The sequence below is a fragment of the Neolamprologus brichardi genome, chromosome 6 (assembly GCF_056152115.1).
Source record: "Neolamprologus brichardi isolate AB-2024 chromosome 6, ASM5615211v1, whole genome shotgun sequence".
In the NCBI taxonomy this organism is placed as follows: Eukaryota; Metazoa; Chordata; class Actinopteri; order Cichliformes; family Cichlidae; genus Neolamprologus; species Neolamprologus brichardi.
The window spans coordinates 6,876,199-6,902,707 of record NC_142109.1 but is presented as its reverse complement, the minus strand read 5'-3'; the positions used below and the strand labels follow the sequence as shown (position 1 = coordinate 6,902,707).

At 42.1% G+C, this 26,509-nt stretch overlaps 1 protein-coding gene across 1 annotated transcript; it reads left to right on the top strand.

The window, feature by feature from the left end:
- The first annotated feature begins 5,925 nt into the window (after positions 1-5,925).
- Positions 5,926-20,109, top strand: LOC148102460 (B-cell receptor CD22-like). Its single transcript, XM_087841559.1, has 9 exons — positions 5,926-5,980; positions 8,181-8,477; positions 8,552-8,785; positions 8,873-8,935; positions 9,129-9,341; positions 9,466-9,804; positions 19,375-19,720; positions 19,797-19,854; positions 19,975-20,109. The coding sequence occupies exons 1-9, from the start codon at positions 5,926-5,928 to the stop codon at positions 20,107-20,109; spliced, it is 1,740 nt and encodes a 579-aa protein (XP_087697685.1).
- Positions 20,110-26,509: the final 6,400 nt, after the last annotated feature.

The window sequence follows — 26,509 nt, the reverse complement described above, 5'->3', positions numbered from 1 at the left end:
GGTTAGCCTACTCAATGTAAATTACACACAAACAACATTAAGCTACTCACGCAGAGAAGAACGGCTGCTGCTGCCCTCATCATCTGTCATCATTTCTGCTACACTGGCAGGGCTACGGGCCAGAACTCTCCTCTTCGGGTTTTTGGGAGATGTTGCTAACTCTGGGTCCGATAACAGGCAACCGACCCGCAATAGATGTGCACGGTGTGAGGTCTCGCAGCAAGCTATCAAATACGGCGCATTTCTCGGCTTTTAAAAAAAACACTATGCGGCGTTTCATCGGATTTGAGGTGTTACTTCCTTTGACAGTATCACGGTATCAGCTTAAAGCACTTGTTGCAGGCTGCTGAGTTTGCATATTTTGCTGTGAAGTACAGCCAGACTTCTGACCGCTTCGCCTTGGGCATTTTTAATCTGTAGCTCTGCTCTAAAAGAACGTACGTACCTGGGCCTGCCTACTATCCTCGGAAAGGTAAAATGATTGGCTAGAATCCAAAGTGTATGACATCTCAGGGAAAAAAAGCACCAAAATAAAGCACCGAAATGTGCGCTGCTTTTCGGTCTGGTTACTACCGTTTATGTCAGAACCGGTGCCATAATGCCATAATGGCACCGGTTTCACCCCTGTTCTTTTTTATTCCTCGGGCATCCAGAGACGGCACCGGACTCAGTAGTCATTTTACAAAACCTTTATTCATCCAGTTACGCATGCATCTTCTAGAAGGGGAGATGTGCAAGGCCGGTGTCCCTCTGCAGATCTTCACTTCTTTGTTTGTTACAACCAGTTTTATAGAAGCAACCCCATTGTAAAACCCCCATGGTGTGTTGCAAACTCTGTGTTTGTGTATGCATGTGCGAGCACGTGAGTGCCTGTATGTGCACGTACCCGTGTGTTTATGTGAGTGCACGTTAGTGACTGTGCATGTGGGTGTGTGAGTGTAACTGTCAAAGCACTGTGTGTGTCTCTGTGTCTGTGACTTCCTGCCGGTCAAAAAAGTAATCTCCCCTCTCCCAAGCTACACCAAATTCCTCTACACAACATACAAAACAGAGTTAACAGATTACAAGCACTGAGACCCCCACTCTGCATCCACTGGGCCATTGGCCTCTTGTTGTCTTACATTTACAGATAAGCATGTGGAGAGTCTCCTGCAAACCTACTTCTAACTTATGACAATTATGAGCTTATATTAAATTCAGGTAAAAACATCAGCATCAGCATCCCCCCAACTGTAGCTTCCTGTCTCCTTTTATGACAGCAGACCCCCAGTGTCAATAAATTCCTTTCCCTCTACACAATTACACACACTCTCAGGCCTACAGCTAAGCCAAACTAAAACACACAGACCTATTCCTCTGATCTACTGCTGGACCCTCTCATCTAAGCAAATTTAACACATCATATTGTAATAATTGTTTTCTTGTACTCACACTGTTCTATGCAGTTTGTCGCACATTGTGTTGCTAGCTAAAGCTCCAGTTGCTAGATGTCCCAGGGAGCAAAAAAAAAAGAGTATGAGATAACTTTACTCAGAGATGGAAAAAGGTCAAACAAAGACGCGACAGAAGACGAAGAACACAGGTTGGATTTAAAGTGAAACTTGATAACCTGCATATTTAAAGCTCACATGTATCAATTTAAAATCATATATTGGATCGCTACATGTGTTTTGCTAAACTATGTATGAAACCAAAATGAGCATAGTAATTTTGTGTGATTTAAATGGGTTTTTTTTACAGTTCGTCAAAGTACAAGATTATGATTATTAACACTTTAATACCCTTTCAATACTATTACCACTTATTTAGAAGAAGAATACTGAAGTAGTGTAGTTCTGTTTAAATGCTTGATAATAAAATGTTCTTGATCATAAACCCCAATAAACATTAAGAAAATATTTAAATGTGGCCCGGTCATGGGGAATGAGACAGGACACAGGAAATACTATTTTGTGGGCTTTTTTATTCTCCGACTGTACTCGGAGGAGCACAGTTTTAATTCTGTAGTTTTGAGTGAAACGGCAAAATTTAACTATTCCACTGGCTCAGCCTAAAACTGCCTTTCAGGGTCTGAGACAACAGTAACTATCATATGTACATGTTAAATTCAAACAGTACAGACAACAGTAGTGACCTGTCAAGAAACAAATACAACAAAAAAAGAGAAAACAAAACAAATAAACACATTGTTTACATCCCACAACTTCACAGGTCAACTGGCAATAAAGTGCACTGTAAACTCTCTTTTAAACATACATTTCTATGGGAGAACATCATGAACTCACTTCGGTTTCTCCACACAGCTACTGTGCTAGGACAAGTACACACGCAGGAATCACACAGCAAGTGATCTCCCCTCTGAATCAAACAGAAACATACAGAGTTATGCAAAGTGAATAACAGTATAAACTTAACAACTTTGAAATCTGTTAGGACACTGTAACTACTCACGCCAACCCGCTTTTCAGTCCCTTTCACAGCACGTGACCATTAAACATGCACCCGTCGCGCGTTAAGAACTCTACAGAAATGGTCACAAACATGGAGTCATTGCTAAAGAAACTTAGCTAATTACAGTCTACTACAACACTGGTGACAATATTTTGCAGTATGCTACACTTTTTTAGCACATTTACCTCTTGTGTAGCTAGCCACAGAATATTTTGCAGTCTCTAACTCTCCAGTGCTCCTGCTCACAGCGCTCAGTGTGTGACGCAAACTTGAGTGCATGCCTGCTCTGGCTCACAGTGTCTCTTAAAGGGACAGTGTACCCCCAAAATGCAAGGTCTAGTCATCACCATGACAACTCTACAACAGACCTCTGGTAGTCAGGCAATCAGTCAAAAATACAATCCCCTCTTTTTAAACCCTTTCCATATCTAGTATTAGTTCACTTGGCTACATAAATGTACATTTAAAACCAACAAGACAAGTTTAACTGTAACAATCAGTAACGGTAATGAACTTTTACACTGCCACAAAGCAGAAATTAGCTCAGTGTTGCATGTTCACCAATTTTCGCAAATGCATGATGATATTTATAATGACTACCATCTCAGGGGTAATTTATGGCCAGTGTTAATTAGTTGACAGATAACTTTCTTCATAGTTTTCATTAACAACTTTCTTTTTCTTGATTAAAACAAAGGATAAAATAAAAACTAATGCACGGCAGTGCACTGTTGTCAGTATCTGGCATAAACCAGATACAGACAACAGTTTTAACACCTTTGTAGGTTTCTGCTCACACAAAAGAAGAGAGACAACACAAAGTACTAAATACACTTTATGTGTTGTAAATAGTATGGGAAATAATTGCATGTAATTTATTGTGCCACATTCACAGCATGCACATACATGAAGAAGAAGAGACATCTATAGGAAGTTATGTTTTACTGTGTAATGTTAAACAGCTGAATATGAAAGTGTCACTCTGTTATTTTAATCCTCAACTTTGATAAAGAGAAGTTAACCCAGCTAGGTGATGCAGGTAGTTTGTCTTTCTAATATTTGAGCTGTTTCACATCTACTGTTAACTTTAAATGTAAAACCTGGACAACAGTAACGTTAGCAGATGCTAGACTTGTTTCAGTTTTTACCTTTTACATCTAAGTTGATTTATTATTTATGAGTCAAAAATATACAGTGAAACAATTACTTATTATTGGTTTTGACTGTATTTAATTACTGTATGTAATTTATGAAAGAACAACTTTGATTTTGTATGATTTATAGATTAATTTCTGACTTTAAGATTAGTTCTACAGTGCAGTATATATTTACTCAGTGATTAATGATAGATAAGCTAACAGCAACGATCACAATCAATCACTAATGAAAGTTTGTTTTAAGGTGTTAATGGAGGAGAAACCAGGATCTGTGCTCTCAAAGGTTCATCAGTGGATCTCCACTGCTCACGTACATCAACATCTGACTTCAAGCAGCAAATGGTTCACTGTACACTTAAATGGACCAAAGAGTGAGCTTTCATGTCTGAAGAGAAAAACCAAACTTTAACCATCAATGAGTGAACAATGTCCTCGACCGTCTGTAGTCTTCATACAGCAGAAAGTGTTTGCATCATCATGGGTTTTGGAGCATTATTGTATAAGTTGTTCTCCATCATCCTCTCAGAGCTGCAGGAACAGGTGATTCCTGCCACAGAGGGACAGACAGTAACACTGATGTGCAGCAGCAGCTGTCCTCTGACTGAAAAGCCTGCAGCCTACATCTGGTACAAGAACTTCCAGTGGTGCTACTGGTAGGAGACATGGTTGCTAACTATTCATGACACTAACATGTTTTCTTCATACTTAAAGTCTATCACAATTTGAAGACCATCATTCTACAGTGAGAAAGATATTCAGCAAGTAAAAAACATTCAAACAGTTGCCAGTCTTCCTAGGCTGAGACCTCCCAGTAACTTCACCCCCTCATTTCTGAACCCCCCACCCCGCAGATGAGGAGACCAAGAGCCTCAACCCCCATCATGAGCACCTTCTACAAAGGCACCATTGAGTATCCTCACCAGCTCCATCACTGTGTAGTATGGCTCCTGCACTGGGTCCTTCCGGAAAAAGTTACGAGTAGTCCTTTGCATTACATTACCTCTCGATTCTCTCACACATGAACTCCTGACCTACATTCTCCTCCTCCCTCTGAATCCTGCCACGCCCGAGACTCTGAACCTCCACCATCGCCTTTTCACTGACTGCCCCACCCCCACTTGCACACGAACTCTTGCCCACAAGCACTCTGATTGTGTTGGACACTGTTATTTATGTGAGATTGTATTGCATTGTGTTGTACTTAAGACTTTTATCTTATTTTTTAACCTTTATACTGTTTTAATGTACACGGAGGGTTGTGGGAGTATTGCAATTTCAAATTCCTGTGTATGACCTGAGGATATGTGACAGATGTGAAAGAATCTGGAGGATGTTATGATGTCTGTAACATCGTTCAACACAACCAGTTTGGTGTTGGGTCAGTGATGGTCTGGGGAGTTATATCCAAGGAGGGATGCACAGACCTTACAGGCTAGGCAACAGCACCCTGACTGACATTAGATACCAGGATGGAATATTTGGACCCACTGTCCTGGTTTCCTCTTGGTGCACGACGATGCCTAACCTCCTGTGGTGAGAGTATGCAGGCAGTTATTGGAGGATGAAAGAAGAATAGCATTGACTGACCTGAACACTCGCCTGACCCCTAGGACAGCATCTGTCGTGACTTCAGGAGGATGTGCTGATGTTGTCAGGCATGCATAAAAGCATGTGGGGCAGTACAAACTACTAAGTATCATTTTTATTTACAAAAACAAAATTTTGGCAAAGAAGCCTGCTGTATCATATTTCCACTTTGATTTTCAGGGTGTGTTTGAATTCTGCCCTCTGTTGGTTGCTCATTAGTTGATCAGAGTAGTGGCGTCCTTTCATTTCTAACACATTACCCAGTCCATATCAATGTAGAAATGTAGAATGACATTTTTTTTCCACACTAAAAACATTAAAAATGTTTGGGGGGTATTTTGTTTGGTTTTTTTTTTTAAGTAAGGTGATGAAAAACATACAGAGAAAAAAATACTGCACTACACAATTCCTTTTAAAACTCATGGTGATGGAGGAAGTGATTAAAAGGTGTTAAACCTTCATACAGTTTATTTTTAGATGTAGTGATGTTCATAACTGTCAGTTCTGTTTTCAACCTTTCCTGTAGCTCTGCTCTAAAATAATGTACGTACCTGGGCCCGCCTACTATCCCCGGAAAGGTAAAATGATTGGCTAGAATTCAAAGTGTATGACATCTCAGGAAAAAAAAGCACGGAAATAAAGCACCAAAATGTGCGCTGCTTTTCAGTCTGGTTACTACCGTGTATGTCAGAACCAACTTTCTGACCAGAATCTGAAATCTACAGCAGCCATGATCTTGGCAGAAGCTGGATTTTTGTTTTTGGGTTTCATTCTGTGTCTCTCAGGTAAGAATGACTCTTTCTTCTCCTTCCTCCTTACAGGTCTTAGCGTTTTAGCTTTGATGAGCTCTTGAAGAGTACGGAAGTGCAAGATTATAATCTTTTATGGTAGAATTATATCATCATTAAATGACTGGCACAGAGTAGAAAGACGTATAAACTTAAATCTGCACACATTTGATAATGAATCTTCTGTTGTGTTTCAACATATAAAAAGATCAAAAATGGTCTCCTGTCAGCTCACAGTATGAATATGTTGATAGTATAGGAAGTATAACATCATTACTGGAACAACAATCCCCAGACTGAGATAATTATTATGAGGTGTGTTAAGATTAAAGTGCAGTCAGTATCACAGAGGTGGCTGTCTTAGTACAATGTCAGATCTCCACCGTAACCCTTGTTGAACACATAACCTGATCTTGAGCTGGTATGCGTGTGCAGGCAAACTGGCAGTTCTTGGCACCTGGAGCCCAGGGGCGGCCTATGACAGAGACAGTTTCCTATTGTCCATCTGGTCCTCTTGAACTCAAACCCTTACGACAGTGGCCCCCAACCCCCGGGCAAAAGACCAGTACCAGTCCGTGAGTCGTTTGGTAGCTGGCCACGAGAGTTGAGGCTCAGGTGTGAAATTTATGGTTTTCAGGATTTTTATTGTTAAATTGGCTTACCTGGGTCTTTTCCCGTGTTGTAGTTGTGTGTCTTATTTTGAGAGCATTAAGGGGCAGAGAGGGGGATGTTACTCTCAATGTTTTTGGTGCATTTCAGGAGGATGCTGCTGATAAAGTTACACAATTACACAGTGAATTCACATTTATTATTATATTTACAAAATAACACAGTTTTTGTCTTGGTTGTATCATTGTATTTTGTTGTATTTATCCGCAACACCTTTAAGGCCGATCCGTGAAAATATCATCTGACATTAAACAGGTAGCGCAAAAAACTTTTGGGACCGCTGCTCTACAGGGCTGCAGATGGCCCGGTTCTCCCGGATCCATCTCCGTTTGCCTCTGTCTCATGGTTATTGTGGCATCCCACGTCATTTTCAAGTACATTTTGTGACAAAGATACACACATTCACACCCCATAAGAATATTGTTGATTTATGTACCTGTGCATTTTTTATTATATTGTGTTGAAGCTGTTCTGTTTCTTCTTTACACATGCATTTCTATTTGTAGGCGATCTTTTTTTATTACATCTTTCTGTGTAATAAAAAATAAATAATATAAAATAATAAATATAAAATGTGACGGAACAGCTGCTTAAAGATTGCTGATACAAAGGCTTGCACTGAGACATGCTCATAAGAAGATGAGTATTTGTTGATGTTGTGAGACACAAAAAGATGCAGGAAATCATATTGTTGTCTCACCAACAACAATTCCATTGTGTTTTGCATGTTTTTGCAGCTTTTTGTTTAATTTTCTTTTTTCCAAGTTGCAGTGCATCTGACCTCTCAGGGCCACCTTATAAAATTCCTATCCTATGTCATTGTTTGTGGGTTTTTTTAGAACACACAGACTGTGTGAATGTGAAAGCTGTTTGTGATTCCAATTACTTCTGATTGGGGTTGTAGGGTTCACAGCAGAGTAAGGTCTTCATCATCACAGCTGTTCATGTTGATCGCTGATCTTCAGCCAGGAGATTCTGTTTCACCGCAGAGGTGTTAGCATTATAAACCAGACACAAACAACACTTTAACCACTGCAGCTTCCTGCTCTTGCAAAAGCAACTCAAAGAACACATCATTTATAATATGATGAACAGAACAGACTAAAATGAGAGAAAGAAGTCGTGTTTTGGTGTTCGATGTGTTAGACAGCTAAATACGAAACTGTCCTGTTAGCTGATGCACTTAGATTGTCTTTTTAATATTCGAGCTGTTGTATTTATTCTCTCAACTTTACATGTAAAAGCTACAACAATAACAAATGATGGGTGTCTGATACTGTGTTCATTTTGTGGTTTGCATCTAAGATGTGAGTAATTATTTAGGAGTCGTTAAACATGAATAAAAAAAATTATATTATTATAATTATATTATAAATTATATAAGTAGAGACTTCATGGCTGTCTATAACTTAAAATACTCAAGTTATTTCTTACAGTGCAGTTATAACATTATTTAAAAATTCATGATATAAAAACAGACAGTAACAGAAATAATGTATCTGTTCACTAATGAAAGTTTCTATTAAAGGTGTTAATGGAGGAGAAACCAGGATCTGTGCTCTCAAAGGTTCATCAGTGGATCTGCACTGCTCACATCAACATCTGACTTCACGCAGCAAATGGTTCACTATACACTTAAATGGATCAGTGAGTGAGATCTATGTGGATGGACAACGTGTAACGTACAACATGTCTGATGAGAAAAACTCAACTTTAACCATCAATGATCTAAGAGAGAGTGATGCAAACACTTACTGCTGTATGAAGACTACAGACAGACCAGGACGCTGTTGGCTCAATAGAATTACTCTTCAAGTTGTTGCAGGTACAGTGACTTTTACTCATTAATAACTTTACAAATGACATCATTGTAAAAGTTGTTCTCCATCATCCTCTCAGAGCTGCAGGTAAAGGTGATTCCTGCCACAGAGGGACAGACAGTAACACTGATGTGCAGCAGCAGCTGTCCTCTGACTGAAAAGCCTGCAGCCTACATCTGGTACAAGAACAGAGAGTTTCTCTATGAGGACTGGTCTCCCTGGTACCAAGAGCTGCTCAGCAGTGAGGAAGCAGTCACATACTCCTGTGCTGTCAAAGGCTACGAGGATCTCAGAGCCCCTCAAGTCTCTGTGGGTGAGTCATGATGAGTATTGTTCAACAAAACAAACACAATGGGTCATACAGTGAATCATTTTAATTAATATTATTTCTTTGTTTCAGATTCCATCACAGAAACCTGCTTCAGTGTGACCTATGCTAACGGGAGAATCACATATCCCCGAGGTAAAGTTTAAACAAATTATCAAATATCTTCCATCAAACCTCTAATATGTATTTGTTCAATGTCATTTTCCTTATAAAAAATTAAGCTAAATATGACCTTTGTTAAAAAATCTATTAGCGTCCTAAAAACAAAATTAGAATTATAAACATTATGTTACGGTTACTGATGAAAACTGTATTTATTATCTTTCAGAGGTTCATGTTCAAAGGACGAATTACACATCAGATAGTGTCATACTGACCTGTAACACCACCTGCAAGCTGTTTGACCCTCAAACTGCCTACATGAGCTGCAAAAACGCAATCAGAAACTACAAGAATCAACAATGTTTAACTCACAACAATTCAACATACAAGTTCTCTTGTGCTGTCAAAAAGCATAAGTACCTTCACTCTGCAGAACTCTGTGAGTAATAAAGAAGTCATTTTTTTTCTTCTAGTTAACTATAAATACAAATGTCAGCATACAGGCCATTTAAATAACTTCTAACTTCTGCCATTTAAACTAAAATCTTCCATCTATATTTAAGGTGTTCAGGGTAAAAACTGCCGAATTAGGAATTATGTCAGCAGGAGAATCTGTGCTCTGGAAGGATCTTCAGTGAACATCACATGTGAATACTTACATCCTGATAATAAGAAGCCAGAGTTTAAATGGAGTAAAAAATGGAGAAAAGATAAAGTGGAAGTTGAAGAGCTGATTGAGGCTGCAGGTCGTGTGGAGTATCAGGACAACATGAAGAACCAACACATCCTGACCATCAACAACCTGAAGAAGAATGACTCAGGAGGATACACATTCAGATTCAACAAAGATCATGAAGGATGGACACAGTCTGATCTGCCTGGAGTCTTTTTGATTGTTACAGGTAAATCTTAGGTAAATTCATTGTATCTATCAGTGCTATTTACAGGTTGTCAATCTGTAGGCCCACAAAACCCCTAAACAAGAAATTGATTTCAGCTTTCTGATGAAAAAAAAAGTGTATCGATACATTCATGTGTTTGATTTGCAGCTGTGGCTGTTTAAGGATCAGTTCATTTTAACTACTTTAATTATATACTGTTGATTAGATTAATCTACAGTAATAAAACTCTATCTGTAAGATCACCATTTCAAATGTTGGCATTCTGTCAGATCAATGTATCTCTGAATAGTCGACTTTAAAAGGACTCAGACAAACTGCCTGATTCTGACTCTAAAAATAACTGTTACATGTAATGTAGAAGGGTTTTAGGCTTCACATCCTTCAAGTTTTTTTCCTTCTGTAAAAAATGCATGAAGGTATATGTAGCATTTTTATTGTTGTGCTTGTGTAAGTGTAACGCTTCCAGCTCTTCAAAAATCACAGACGCTCAGAAGGGTTGGCTTTTCACAATTTATTCCTGCAGAAGACACAAAACACACTCAACAGGTGTCTTCTGATCGTACTAGCAATTGTAGCTCCCTCACAGTGCAAGCGCGCGCTGTCTCGACAGACTTACAATTAACTTTTTAATAAAGAAAAGATGGAAAATAATAATTTCTCCCATTTTTCAGTCTGCCACACTGAACTTGTATACAAAAACGAAATCTTATGACTAATAAAATACATTTCACAATCGTATAAAACAAAATAACAGGATAACAGAAGTATCACCGGCTAAACATTTTCCTCTAGTGGACAAATTAACAGTAGCGCATTACATTTCCACTTGCTTGTGCTTTACAGACAAAATGACTGTTAACAAACTCACGTACCTGCAGAAGACACAAAACACACTCAACAGGTGTCTTCTGATCGTACTAGCAATTGTAGCTCCTACAATGTAAAACAACATCACAAAAAGCACAGAAAAACAGTAAATCAAACACATTTCCTGCTATGCGCAGCAACCACTAGGGGGCTGACAAAAGCTTACTGCCAAAGAGCATAAATACGGCAGAAACACTGTTTAACAGCAACCAGCCTTTGTTTCGGTTACACAGAAACTTTCTAATATCAATATGAACCTATATACATCGACATGTACAACTTATGTAACAACATTCACACCAGAAACCATAAAAATGCCAGAGCCTTTCATTACCGAACTTACCCTCACAGTGCAAGCGCGCGCTGTGAGGAGCGGAAGCCGTAGCAGCTTCTAAACGTTAGAGTGAGATCCGGTTTCTGGGTTTTCAAAATAAAATATAATAAAAAAAATGATAAAATTCACACTTAAAATAATAATTAAGAACAGGTAAGTGCATGTTTTTCTGATGTATTTTTAACTCCGTTACACTCACCCCCACTGAATTTTATCAAATTTGAGCCTCAGGTACTCACACTGGTACGCACCAACCAAACAGAGGTCAAAAATCACAGACACCAACTAAACGTATCCCTAAGGATGAAGTGGGATGGGAGCAGCACTAACCTCCCAACCCAGCAACTGGCAGCAGGGTGCCCGAAATACACCCTACTAATAACCCCTTACAAGGTGTGTACCATGGCTCAACAGAAAGAAAAAAAAAAAACAAAAACAAAAATGTAGAGTACATAACAGCAAGTACAAATCACATCACTCAGGTAGGCATATAAACAGAACATTTAGTCAGAGAAGGACGGGATCAAGGACTTACAAACTGACTTCACATCAAACCTGTCACGAACCACGACTTGATTTGACATTGTCTGGATCAGTCTATTCACAGGTTTGACAAGTCGCCCAAGTCTGGTTCTGATCTGGGAACCATTCCCGGTTTGGCTATAGTCAACCATTGGGGACTGAGCAGGAGCAACTACATCCACCACTACGTCAGGTGTAGTAGAGCATACTTGTACACCCTCCCCACAGCTCGTAGCAATATTGACCTCCTGGGACGCCATGCTAGACCCAGTTCGGTCAAAGTCCACTTCAACAGACAAGCCCGATGCAGCTGGCAAGACTGAATCCACGCTTGAAACATCAGTAACATCTCCCTGAGACTGGCTGGACTCCGTCAACTGCGACACCCATGCAACTGTCCTCTCTCCAGGGTCCAAAGGTTCAGAGATAACCTCCAGGCCAGCTGTCCCATCCATGGCATCGGGTGAGCGGTTACCATGAGCACCAACACAGCTCACAGCAGGGGCATTCAAATCCCCCTCCCCAGACGCAGCCCCATCATCATCTTCAGGCGCCGTGTTCACATCCCACGTAGAGGAGACGTGATCCGAGGTTCCAGCATCATCCTCCAGGGGCAGGAAATTCGCCACCAACAGTAGATTCCGGTGGACCACTCTCTCTCGTCCGGAAACAGAATCACGGATCTTGAATGTGTGAGTATCATGGTTCACATCGATCACGGTGTAGACCGTTGACTCCCACCGATCAGCAACCTTCTTCTTTCCCCTCTCTTTCCTGTTAGCAACCAGGACTCTGTCACCAACCTCAATCCTGGAACCCTTCACTCTCCTGTTATAGAGTTGCGAGTGACGACGCTTCTCCTGCGCAGCTCGGGCGCGTGCAATGACCATTGCTTCCTTCACATCTTCCCTGAGGGAAACCACATACCTGTCATAACAGGTAACAGCAGGGTCGCTCAGGACAGAGCGGAACAAAATGTCAACAGGCAACCGGGGCGTGCGACCAAACATCAGGTAAAAGGGTGCAAATCCAGTTGTCTCATGTGCGGTGCAGTTGTACATGAACGTCAGAGTCTGTAGCCGACGTGGCCAGTCCACTTTCGAGTCTGGTGGTAGGGCACGAATCATTCCACCCAGAGTCCGGTTGAAGCGCTCCACACTGCCGTTTCCCATCGGGTGGTAAGGTGTCGTGTGTGTCTTCTTCACACCAGAGACTCTGAGGAGCTCACCTATCAATTGGCTCTCAAAATTAGCACCCTGGTCGCTGTGTATCCTTTCCGGAAACCCGAATACACAGAAGTACCTGTCCCAGAGAAGCCTTGCAACCTGTTTAGCTGACTGGTCCTTGCATGGGAAGGCCTGTGCCCAGCCAGTGAAGTGGTCTGTGATGACCAAGACGTCGACGGACTTGTTGTGTGAGGCCTCAGCCGACCAAAAGTCGATGCAGACCAACTCCAACGGTCTGGACGAGGACACGCTGACCAAAGGAGCACGCCCCTCTGGTTCGATAGTCTTACTGACTACACAGCGCTGGCATCCCCGTACATGGTCTCTCACGTCACGCCCAAGGTTCAACCAGAAAAATCTCTTTCTAGCCAGGTCTAAACTCCTGAACTGGCCCTGGTGACCGGCATCATCATGGATCCCTCGGATGACCTCAGCCTTCAACGAGTCAGGAACCACGAACTGCAATCGTCTGTTACCTGATATCTGGTCTCTGGAGACTCTGTACAGCACACCGTTGTTGAGGACCAGCTTCTCCCAGTGGCTCAGGTATCTTTTAACAAGGACCGGGTCCCCTACCCGCTCTCTCCTTGAGGGTCTCCTGTGTCTCTCAACGTAGAGGACGACGCGGGAAAGCACTGCATCCTGCAGCTGTGCGTCCCTAAGTTCTCTCTCTGAATAGGCAGGTAAGGCCTCCAGACCGGGGGACACCATCTGTGGCAGGTGATGTAAAGCCTCTATTGCTCTCCCTCTTGGGCCGACATCCCACTCAACATGTGACTGCAAAACAGCTGTGACAGCATCTTCAGCCAGAACCAGGGGATTCAGACTCTGCGTGCCTTGGGTGTCGGTGGACGACCGAAACGCCCTCTGGATTGATGCATGTGAAACATCTTTCGCCTCATCAAGGAATTCTGCATATCTCTCAGCCAGCAGTCTGCCACTTACATTATCCTTCACAAAAGGCAATCGGCTCAGGGCATCTGCCACAATGTTCTGACGGCCTGGGACATATTTAATGTCAAAGTCATAGCTTGCAAGTTTAGCCACCCAACGTTGTTCACAACAGTCCAGCTTTGGCTTGGTTAAAATGTGGGTCAAGGGGTTGTTATCAGTCCAGACGGTGAACTTGTGACCTTTGAGCCAATGACTGAACTTGTCGCAGACCGACCACTTTAACGCCAGAAACTCCAACCTGTGTGCTGGATAGTTTCTTTGAGACTGAGACAGGGATTTGCTGGCAAAAGCAATCGGTCTGGGCTTAGTTCCACCGTCCTGGATTTGAGCCAACACTGCTCCAATGCCATCCAGTGATGCGTCTGTCGACAGCAAGAAGGGGCGAGAGAAGTCTGGGTGAGCCAAAACGACTGTATTTAACATCAAGCTCTTGAGCTTCTCAAAAGCCTCCTCTTCTCTGGATGTCCAATCCGAGGCACTCAACTTCCTGCATGGCCGCCTCACCTTAGTTGTTCCCTTGCCCTTCTTCACAGCACCTCTCAGGAGCTCAAACAGAGGTCTGGCAACAGCAGAGTACATGGGAACAAAGTGTTGGTAGTAATTAATCATCCCCAAAAATGATCTGACCTTTCGTTGGGAAGGAGTCACTCCATCAGTGTCCATGAGGTCCACGCTCCTCATGCTCGCGATAACTTCGACTTTGGATGGGTCTGTTGATACCCCATTTTGATCGATGATGTGACCGAGGAACTTCACGGATTTCCTCAGGAAGAAGCACTTTCTGGGAGCCAGCTTCAAGTTATGCCCGCGCAGCCTCTCAAACACCATTTCCAGGCGCTGCAAGGCAGTGTCCTCGTCTGGAGCAAACACTAGGAGATCGTCCAGGTAACACAACAGGCTCAAATAATTCTGGTCACCAAAGATGCTGGTCATCATGCGCATGAAGCTCGCAGGGCTGTTGCACAGACCCTGCGGCAGCCGATTATACTCATATAGACCCATGGGCGTGGTGAAGGCAGAATATTTCCTGTCATCTTCATGTAGCGTCATGTTGTAGAAGCCAGACGTCAAGTCCATGGTACTGAACAGGCTGTTTCCCCCCAAAGCAGCCAGACAATCTGCTTGATGTGGAAGAGGATGGGCATCCTTCAGGGTTCTCTTGTTGAGCCAGCGGAAATCATTGCAAATGCGTAGATCGCCATTCTTCTTCCACACAAGCACCAATGGTGATGCATACTCACTGGTCGATTTCCTGATGATGTCCCTCTCCTCCATCTCAGTCAAGACTTGTCTCAGCTTCTGGTACTGACTCGGGGGCACACGCCTGTAGGGAAGTCTGAAAGGTCTGTTATCTGAGAGGCGGATGCGATGCACAAAGTTTTTGGCTTCCCCACAGTCGAGATGATGGCGGGAAAAGACATCCTCGTACTGCAAAACCAGGTCAGCCATCCTCTCTTTACACTGTCCCGATGTCTCACAGGACTCTATGTCAACATCACCAAGCCCAACAAGTTTGAGTTTCTCCTTCATGGAGGTGGGCGTGACTTGTGGCGACATGGCCGACTGATGGCTGCTAGCCAGAGTTGTCTCATGGAGCGCTGAAGCATCAAAGTCCTCAAGCGCCACACAGGAGTACACGTCTGCTAGTTTGGCGTTACGTCGCAGATGTACAGGCTGCTCAGACATATTGATCAGTTTCAATGGGACCCATCTGTCACCCCACAAGGGAGTAACCAATCTAGCAACCAAGATCCCTCTGGGTGCTGAGCGGGATGACGAGGGCTCTGTCATCACTGTGCTGCCAGGGGAGACATTGATGTTCTTTGGTAGTTTTCCCCATACCAGATATTCGCGACCCGGTTCAAGGGACACAGCTGAGTTACACCTAACCGTGCCTACTCTGTCCGGGACGTCCGAATCTTTCCATGGGGTCAAACCAGAAAGCATAGACAGAAAATTTTCAGTCTCAAGGTTGGTCTTAGAGCAATTACTGGAGACCGTGTTCCAGTAGGGCTCACAACGTTTAGACTGGTGTAATATGTGCTTTATGACGTTCGTCCCCAGTATCAGGTCATCAAGCTGCCCTTGAACCACCAGGATGGGAACTATCATTCTGCAGCCATACACCTCCATCTCCACATTGAGGGCATACTTAGGCTTCACACGTAGTCCTCCACACCCAACAAGAGTCACATCCACTTTGATAACATCTTGATCAGATATCAGTCCAGACTCACGCAGCGTCACCTCGGCTGCTTCATTCATGCTGCAGGCCATGGATCCACTGTCCAGCATACCACCCATTTTCAAAAGCCCACCGAAAGTGACCGGAGTGTAGAAAAGACTGTCACTATTGCCGACTTTGTGAACGTTTTGAAAAATAACTTCAGAATCTTTGCATTTTTGTCTTGCCTCTTCATACACTGACTCCGCATCACAGGTATCAACAGTTTGGGAGTTTCCTGTAAGACCTGCACTGCCTCCCACCGAATACAGGTCGGCTAGTTTCCCTCCGGCTGGACCTGGGTAGACATACTAGCCGGGCAGGACAACCGAACATGGCCAGGAGCAAAGCATGAAAAGCACAGTTTATCAGATAGGCAGTGTGATGCTGTGGTATGTCTTGGATCACTGCAGACTTTGCAGGCATCCTCCCTCCTCCGTCTATTTCGTGAGAACTGATTAAACACCCCTCTCCTTGGTGTCTGAGTGTTGTGGTGCTGCATTCTCTCCATCATGGCCTGAAACATATCCACCATCTGACCCATGAGCCTTTCCTCTGACTGTTGAAGATTTTGACTCACCGCAGTCGAAGGGGAGAAACACGGACTTCCGATGAGGGGCTCTCGTGTTGCAGCAGTGGTGGGGAACGAGTCCACCAACCCCTGAAAACCTGAGGATGGGGGTGAGAAGCTTCGGGAGCATCCCTCCGGCACAGCAGCTGCAGGTGAGGCGTTCGGGTGCACGGCAGTGATCGTAGAATTACAGCCCTTCAACTGTGCAGCGCCGCTGGCTCTACCATTAGCTCTCACCTCCCTTTGATAATCATCAATCCTTTGTTGTACGTCTCGAGCAGTCCACTCATGGACAGGCTTGCACTTGAAGACATAAGACAGCTCAGGGTCAGGGCAATGTTTCACGAACATACATGCTACTTCATGGGTTAAAGGGGTCGCTGTCTGCCCCTGTCTGCGTAGCCCCTCTATGGCTAGTTCAGCAGCCTTGTTCAGTCTTATCCAATAATCTACTGGGTTTTCACCTCTGGTAGGGAGTGTTGCATAGAAGTCAGCAAGAGGGAGGCACGACGAAGAATCACTAAAATAATGGCGAAGGACACCAAAGATCAGATCAGGTTTCTGTTTGACATCAAGACCTGGGTCACTACGAAGAGCCACTCTGACCACATCTCTGGCCTTCCCCATTAAGTGGCTAATAATTTCATCAGCCTGGCCATGAATGGGGACCTCTTGCTTCCATAGATAGGTTGTTGCCATGTCAATCCAGTCCTGAACCGAACATCTGTCTGTGCCATCACCCCTAAAAATTTGAAGCTCCCTATTGGGCTTAACATGAACAGTTACATGCGGTACATCTCGAGCGGTACTGTTACATTGCTCAGTTTGAGTCTTAGAGTCACCAGTCAGATTCACAACACCAGCTGACAACAGTTTAGTAACAATGGATTCACCTATCTGGGCTCCTATTTGCTCAACCATGTCAGTAAAACTGTGTACAGCATCACTGTCTCTAATTGGAGTGGAAACCTGGGGCATATCAGCCATACCCCTACCGATGGGAATAAAACTCGGGCTTTGGCCTAGCCCAGTGTCACTGCCCACAGGACCAAACTGTGTGACATTACTGGCGTCGACTGCATGAACTAGTCCGGCACCTCTACCCTTAGGTAGTACTGGAGTGACAAATTTATCCATCGTCACGTCACACACTTAAGATAATAACTGCATGTGCACTCCGTTAGGGAGAGAAAAAAAAAACAGAGATAAAAATAAGAAAAATAACAGTATAATAGCAGCAAAACGAGGGAAAGAAAAGGTTTTTTTTTATAATAACAATGTCCAAATAATTTGAGCGTATAACCACACGTTGTATATCAAAACACAGACACTTTCACCCTTGTCTTATTTCAATCACACCCCTCACCTTTTTGTTTGTTTTTGGGTTTTTTGTTTGTTTTTTTTTTAAATCTAAACTCACTTGGTTACAACAACCCACATTCAACTTGTGAACAGCAGGGGAGCAGAACAGCAGCCACGGCGATGAGCATCAAGCTGATCTGAAGATCCGAATGGTCACGGCACCAGTGTAACGCTTCCAGCTCTTCAAAAATCACAGACGCTCAGAAGGGTTGGCTTTTCACAATTTATTCCTGCAGAAGACACAAAACACACTCAACAGGTGTCTTCTGATCGTACTAGCAATTGTAGCTCCCTCACAGTGCAAGCGCGCGCTGTCTCGACAGACTTACAATTAACTTTTTAATAAAGAAAAGATGGAAAATAATAATTTCTCCCATTTTTCAGTCTGCCACACTGAACTTGTATACAAAAACGAAATCTTATGACTAATAAAATACATTTCACAATCGTATAAAACAAAATAACAGGATAACAGAAGTATCACCGGCTAAACATTTTCCTCTAGTGGACAAATTAACAGTAGCGCATTACATTTCCACTTGCTTGTGCTTTACAGACAAAATGACTGTTAACAAACTCACGTACCTGCAGAAGACACAAAACACACTCAACAGGTGTCTTCTGATCGTACTAGCAATTGTAGCTCCTACAATGTAAAACAACATCACAAAAAGCACAGAAAAACAGTAAATCAAACACATTTCCTGCTATGCGCAGCAACCACTAGGGGGCTGACAAAAGCTTACTGCCAAAGAGCATAAATACGGCAGAAACACTGTTTAACAGCAACCAGCCTTTGTTTCGGTTACACAGAAACTTTCTAATATCAATATGAACCTATATACATCGACATGTACAACTTATGTAACAACATTCACACCAGAAACCATAAAAATGCCAGAGCCTTTCATTACCGAACTTACCCTCACAGTGCAAGCGCGCGCTGTGAGGAGCAGAAGCCGTAGCAGCTTCTAAACGTTAGAGTGAGATCCGGTTTCTGGGTTTTCAAAATAAAATATAATAAAAAAAATGATAAAATTCACACTTAAAATAATAATTAAGAACAGGTAAGTGCATGTTTTTCTGATGTATTTTTAACTCCGTTACATAAGATTTACACAGTTATTAACAACTCTACTGTTGGCTAGATCAGCCTTCAGTGCCTTCAGTGCAATAAATCATAGGTATGAATCATATGAAAATGTAGGTATTTTATTTTATTAGGAAAATGATTCCAAATCATAGTCAAAAAAAATGGAGAAAACACTAATTTACAAAATGGAAAAAATGTTGTGGAGTAATAAGTACAATACTTTTGTGTAAGAGGATTTAGATTGACGTTACACAAATCTGAAGTTACAAATACCTTGAATTTGCACACTTCTTTGGTAAATACCTTTCACCGCTGAACAGGGCTAAAGGATCATTTTGTAGTAAAGTCATGAAACCATCTTTCGTGTCTAAGCCACACAGGAGGTTTTTTTGTTTTTGACCAATGTTCCTTTTCCAGAGCTGAGAGTGAAGATGAGTCCTTCTGCAGTGGTGACAAAGGGTCAGAGAGTCACACTGACCTGCAGTACCAGCTGTCCTCTGGCTGACAACACAAACTACATTTGGTACTTGAACAGTCGACCTCTGACCCCAAGAGAGAACCAGAACAAACATCTGATCCTAGACCCAGTCAGCTGGGAGGATGCAGGAAACTACTCCTGTGCTGTGAAAAGCAACAAAAATATCAGCTCTGCTCCAAAGACTCTCACTGTCCAAAGTATCACAGGAACATGGACACCAGCAGCTGCAGGAGTTTCTGCAGCTCTGCTGGTTTTAATACTTCTCACTGTCTGCTGGTGTGTTAGGTAAGTGTTGGTTCACAGCAGTACATTCAATCTCTGCTCTGAAGTCACTTATTTTCAGTTTATTCACTTCAACCAGGAAAAAGAGAACTTCTGCTCAGTCTCCAACAACAACAAGTTATGACCAAATTGAACAGGTAAAGATTAGGGTTGTAGATTGTCTAATCTTTCCAGTGGCCATTTCATTTTTGCCATCATATAGTAAAAGGAGTCAAGTTTAAAGTGCAATATAATGTAATGCTGTTTTTCTCCATTAGGTCATCCCTGGTCCTGTGTATGAAAACATTTCGACACAACTGAATCAGGAGGATAAAGTCCACTACAGCAGAGTGCACTTCACAAACAAACACGTGGAACCTCTTTATTCTAACTTACAGTTGGTTCAGCCCTGAAAACAGGATCATTTCCATGATGCTGTTGTCAGTGCCTGTAACCCAGTGTTTTCTAGTTTGTGGACATTATACTTTTTATTTTTGGAATATTCTGTGCTTCTTAGGTTCATGGTTATTTTTACATCTTCTATTAAGTTTGTTTCAGTCAGTCTTCAGTTCTTTGTGATTTAATGAGTTGTATTTTGTGTACTTCCTGTTTTATTTTATTAGTCTTTCATCCTGTGTTCATTGTGTTCAATTTTGCTGCCCCTGTGTTGTTATGTTGGATTTGTTCCCCCTGTGTTGCCACCTGCTGTCCATCCTCTCGTTATTGTGTGTGTGTATTTAAGTCCTGAATCTCGTTCATGTATGGTCCACGTTCCCTTGTTTATTCTAAGTATGTTTATGTTAAGTTGTGAGTTCCTAGTTGAAAGAGTCTTAGTTTCTAGTTTAGCTTTTGTTTGTTTCCTTTAGTGTTTTTTATACTTCATTTTAAGTTCTGCATCTCAGCAAATAAAGCTTCCTCCACAACTTAAATCCCTTGTCTTGGATTGTGTTTGGGACCGTTGCTATACTTAAGTCCAATTTTCAGGTATCTCTGCATTTCTTGAGTATTTTTCTGACAACTTTTTACTTTTACTCCCTTCTGTTAGGTTTGCACTCGCAGGCCTCGCTAACTCAGAGACTTATCACCATGAACAAAGCAAGACAATCAGAGCTCAATTGGTTTTACTTGTGCAAGGGAAGCCCAGTCAGATTCTCAGAGTTGCAAGTTCTGCACCCAACCTCAGTCAACTCCAAAACCCCAGCTTCCCTTCGCAGCTTTTACTGAATGAAAACAGTTACACAACCCCCCACTGTAAACCCCATATGGTGTGTCGTAGAAGCTAAGGCCATGTGTGTATATGCACGTGCGAGTATGTGAGTGAATGCGTGTGTGTGTGTGTGTGTGTGCAGGTGTGTGTGTGTGTCTATGTGTGTCTGTATACGTGACTTCGTGGTTACAACCGTTTTAACAACATCTCTGTTCATAGAAGGGTCATCTCCCCTCACACCCCATATATGGCTTAACCCCTTTAATGGTCCACCATTGACAAGTAGAGGTAGGGATGGGTATCGTTTAGGTTTTATCCGACACTGGTACCAAACCGGTACTTTTGAAACGGTGCTGGAGCTTAAACGGTGCTCAAACCGGTGCTTAAAGAATGGAGAACACAAAATTGGTCCAAAAACCTCCCATGTTCAGCTGTTTTTTTGTAAAAAGACAACAATGTTAGCCTTTTCTGCAGCTATAGGGGATTTATGGTATCACTCTTGGCTGGACGCAGTGCTTAATCATTGGAAAAAACAAACTTTGTCCAAAAACCTCTCATGTTTAGCTGTTTTCCACTTTTTCTTTGGTCATTTTAACCTTTTTGGCCAGTGTGAAGGGAGTATCTGCCATCAAACAAGAAGACAGCTGCATGTAACTACGACTGTTTTTGCTAGTTCACCTTACGTGCATTAATGTAATAATGTGGTTAGCCTACTCAATGTAAATTACACACAAACAACATTAAGCTACTCACGCAGAAAAGAACGGCTGCTGCTGCCATCATCATCCGTCATCATTTCTGCTACACTGGCAGGGCTACGGGCCAGGACTCTCCTCTTCGGGTTTTTGGGAGATGTTGCTAACTCCAGGTCCGATAACAGGCACCACACCGGCAGTAGATGTGCACGGTGTGAGGTCTCGCAGCAAGCTATCAAATACGGCGCATTTCTCGGCTTTTAAAAAAAACACTATGCGGCGTTTCATTGGATTCGAGGTGTTACCTCCTTTGACAGTATCACAGTATCAGCTTAAAGCACTTGTTGCAGGCTGCTGAGTTTGCATATTTTGCTGTGAAGTACAGCCAGACTTCTGACCGCTTCGCCTTGGGCATTTTTAATCTGTAGCCCTGCTCTAAAAGAACGTACGTACCTGGGCCCGCCTACTATCCTCGGAAAGGTAAAATGATTGGTTAGAATCCAAAGTGTATGACATCTCAGGGAAAAAAAGCACTGAAATGTGCGCTGCTTTTCGGTCTGGTTACTACCGTTTATGTCAGAACTGGTGCCATAATGCCATAATGGCACCGGTTTCACCCCTGTTCTTTTTTATTCCTCGGGCATCCAGAGACGGCACCGGACTCAGTAGTCATTTTACAAAACCTTTATTCATCCAGTTACGCATGCATCTTCTAGAAGGGGAGATGTGCAAGGCCGGTGTCCCTCTGCAGATCTTCACTTCTTTGTTTGTTACGACCAGTTTTATAGAAGCAACCCCACTGTAAAACCCCCATGGTGTGTTGCAAACTCTGTGTTTGTGTATGTATGTGCGAGCACGTGAGTGCCTGTATGTGCACGTACCCGTGTGTTTATGTGAGTGCACGTTAGTGACTGTGCATGTGGGTGTGTGAGTGTAACCGTCAAAGCACTGTGTGTGTCTCTGTGTCTGTGACTTCCTGCCGGTCAAAACAGTAATCTCCCCTCTCCCAAGCTACACCAAATTCCTCTACACAACATACAAAACAGAGTTAACAGATTACAAGCACTGAGACCCCCACTCTGCATCCACTGGGCCATTGGCCTCTTGTTGTCTTACATTTACAGATAAGCATGTGGAGAGTCTCCTGCAAACCTACTTCTAACTTATGACAATTATGAGCTTTTATTAAATTCAGGTAAAAACATCAGCATCAGCATCCCCCCAACTGTAGCTTCCTGTCTCCTTATATGACAGCAGACCCCCAGTGTCAATAAATTCCTTTCCCTCTACACAATTACACACACTCTCAGGCCTACAGCTAAGCCAAACTAAAACACACAGACCTATTCCTCTGATCTACTGCTGGACCCTCTCATCTAAGCAAATCTAACACATCATATTGTAATAATTGTTTTCTTGTACTCACACTGTTCTATGCAGTTTGTCGCACATTGTGTTGCTAGCTAAAGCTCCAGTTGCTAGATGTCCCAGGGAGCAAAAAAAAGAGTATGAGATAACTTTACTCAGAGATGGAAAAAGGTCAAACAAAGACGCGACAGAAGACGAAGAACACAGGTTGGATTTAAAGTGAAACTTGATAACCTGCATATTTAAAGCTCACATGTAACAATTTAAAATCACATATTGGATCGCTACATGTGTTTTGCTAAACTATGTATGAAACCAAAATGAGCATAGTAATTTTGTGTGATTTAAATGTTTTTTACAGTTTGTCAAAGTACAAGATTATGATTATTAACACTTTAATACCCTTTCAATACTATTACCACTTATTTAGAAGAAGAATACTGAAGTAGTGTAGTTCTGTTTAAATGCTTGATAATAAAATGTTCTTGATCATAAACCCCAATAAACATTAAGAAAATATTTAAATGTACATTTAAAACCAACAAGACAAGTTTAACTGTAACAATCAGTAACGGTAATGAACTTTTACACTGCCACAAAGCAGAAATTAGCTCAGTGTTGCATGTTCACCAATTTTCGCAAATGCATGATGATATTTATAATGACTACCATCTCAGGGGTAATTTATGGCCAGTGTTAATTAGTTGACAGGTAACTTTCTTCATAGTTTTCATTAACAACTTTCTTTTTCTTGATTAAAACAAAGGATAAAATAAAAACTAATGCACGGCAGTGCACTGTTGTCAGTATCTGGCATAAACCAGATACAGACAACAGTTTTAACACCTTTGTAGGTTTCTGCTCACACAAAAGAAGAGAGACAACACAAAGTACTAAATACACTTTATGTGTTGTAAATAGTATGGGAAATAATTGCATGTAATTTATTGTGCCACATTCACAGCATGCACATACATGAAGAAGAAGAGACATCTATAGGAAGTTATGTTTTACTGTGTAATGTTAAACAGCTGAATATGAAAGTGTCACTCTGTTATTTTAATCCTCGACTTTGATAAAGAGAAGTTAACCCAGCTAGGTGATGCAGGTAGTTTGTCTTTCTAATATTTGAGCTGTTTCACATCTACTGTTAACTTTAAATGTAAAACCTGGACAACAGTAACGTTAGCAGATGCTAGACATGTTTCAGTTTTTACCTTTTACATCTAAGTTGATTTATTATTTATGAGTCAAAAATATACAGTGAAAACAATTACTTATTATTGGTTTTGACTGTATTTATTTACTGTATGTAATTTATGAAAGAACAACTTTGATTTTGTATGATTTATAGATTAATTTCTGACTTTAAGATTAGTTCTACAGTGCAGTATATATTTACTCAGTGATTAATGATAGATAAGCTAACAGCAACAATCACAATCAATCACTAATGAAAGTTTGTTTTAAGGTGTTAATGGAGGAGAAACCAGGATCTGTGCTCTCAAAGGTTCATCAGTGGATCTCCACTGCTCACGTACATCAACATCTGACTTCAAGCAGCAAATGGTTCACTGTACACTTAAATGGACCAAAGAGTGAGCTTTCATGTCTGAAGAGAAAAACCAAACTTTAACCATCAATGAGTGAACAATGTCCTGGACCGTCTGTAGTCTTCATACAGCAGAAAGTGTTTGCATCATCATGGGTTTTGGAGCATTATTGTATAAGTTGTTCTCCATCATCCTCTCAGAGCTGCAGGTAAAGGTGATTCCTGCCACAGAGGGACAGACAGTAACACTGATGTGCAGCAGCAGCTGTCCTCTGACTGAAAAGCCTGCAGCCTACATCTGGTACAAGAACTTCCAGTGGTGCTACTGGTAGGAGACATGGTTGCTAACTTTTCATGACACTAACATGTTTTCTTCATACTTAAAGTCTATCACAATTTGAAGACCATCATTCTACAGTGAGAAAGATATTCAGCAAGTAAAAAACATTCAAACAGTTGCCAGTCTTCCTAGGCTGAGACCTCCCAGTAACTTCACCCCCTCATTTCTGAACCCCCCACCCCGCAGATGAGGAGACCAAGAGCCTCAACCCCCATCATGAGCACCTTCTACAAAGGCACCATTGAGTATCCTCACCAGCTCCATCACTGTGTAGTATGGCTCCTGCACTGGGTCCTTCCGGAAAAAGTTACGAGTAGTCCTTTGCATTACATTACCTCTCGACTCTCTCACACATGAACTCCAGACCTACATTCTCCTCCTCCCTCTGAATCCTTCCACGCCCGAGACTCTGAACCTCCACCATCGCCTTTTCACTGACTGCCCCACCCCCACTTGCACACGAACTCTTGCCCACAAGCACTCTGATTGTGTTAAACACTGTTATCTATGTGAGATTGTATTGCATTGTGTTGTACTTAAGACTTTTATCTTATTTTTTAACCTTTATACTGTTTTAATGTACACGGAGGGTTGTGGGAGTATTGCAATTTCAAATTCCTGTGTATGACCTGAGGATATGTGACAGATGTGAAAGAATCTGGAGGATGTTATGATGTCTGTAACATCGTTCAACACAACCAGTTTGGTGTTGGGTCAGTGATGTTCTGGGGAGTTATATCCAAGGAGGGATGCACAGACCTTACAGGCTAGGCAACAGCACCCTGACTAACATTAGGTACCAGGATGGAGTCTTTGGACCCACTGTCCTGGTTTCCTCTTGGTGCACGACGATGCCTAACTTCATGTGGTGAGAGTATGCAGGCAGTTATTGGAGGATGAAAGAAGAATAGCATTGACTGACCCGAACACTCGCCTGACCCCTAGGACAGCATCTGTCGTGACTTCAGGAGGATGTGCTGATGTTGTCAGGCATGCATAAAAGCATGTGGGGGCAGTACAAACTACTAAGTATCATTTTTATTTACAAAAACAAAATTTTGGCAAAGAAGCCTGCTGTATCATATTTCCACTTTGATTTTCAGGGTGTGTTTGAATTCTGCCCTCTGTTGGTTGCTCATTGGTTGATCAGAGTAGTGGCGTCCTTTCATTTCTAACACATTACCCAGTCCATATCAATGTTGAAATGTAGAATGACATTTTTTTCCACACTAAAAACATTAAAAATGTTTGGGGGGGTTTTTTGTTTGGTTTTTTTTTAAGTAAGGTGATGAAAAACATACAGAGAAAAAAATACTGCACTACACAATTCCTTTTAAAACTCATGGTGATGGAGGAAGTGATTAAAAGGTGTTAAACCTTCATACAGTTTATTTTTAGATGTAGTGATGTTCATAACTGTCAGTTCTGTTTTCAACCTTTCCTGTAGCTCTGCTCTAAAATAATGTACGTACCTGGGCCCGCCTACTATCCCCGGAAAGGTAAAATGATTGGCTAGAATTCAAAGTGTATGACATCTCAGGAAAAAAAAGCACGGAAATAAAGCACCAAAATGTGCGCTGCTTTTCAGTCTGGTTACTACCGTGTATGTCAGAACCAACTTTCTGACCAGAATCTGAAATCTACAGCAGCC

Bases quoted from the DNA above. Each gene is read 5' to 3' on its own strand.
- LOC148102460 (XM_087841559.1), top strand. From the start codon at position 5,926: ATGATCTTGGCAGAAGCTGGATTTTTGTTTTTGGGTTTCATTCTGTGT. The intron at 8,786-8,872 runs GTGAGTCATGAT...TCTTTGTTTCAG, and splicing joins AGCCCCTCAAGTCTCTGTGG to ATTCCATCACAGAAACCTGC. The intron at 8,936-9,128 runs GTAAAGTTTAAA...ATTATCTTTCAG, and splicing joins GAGAATCACATATCCCCGAG to AGGTTCATGTTCAAAGGACG.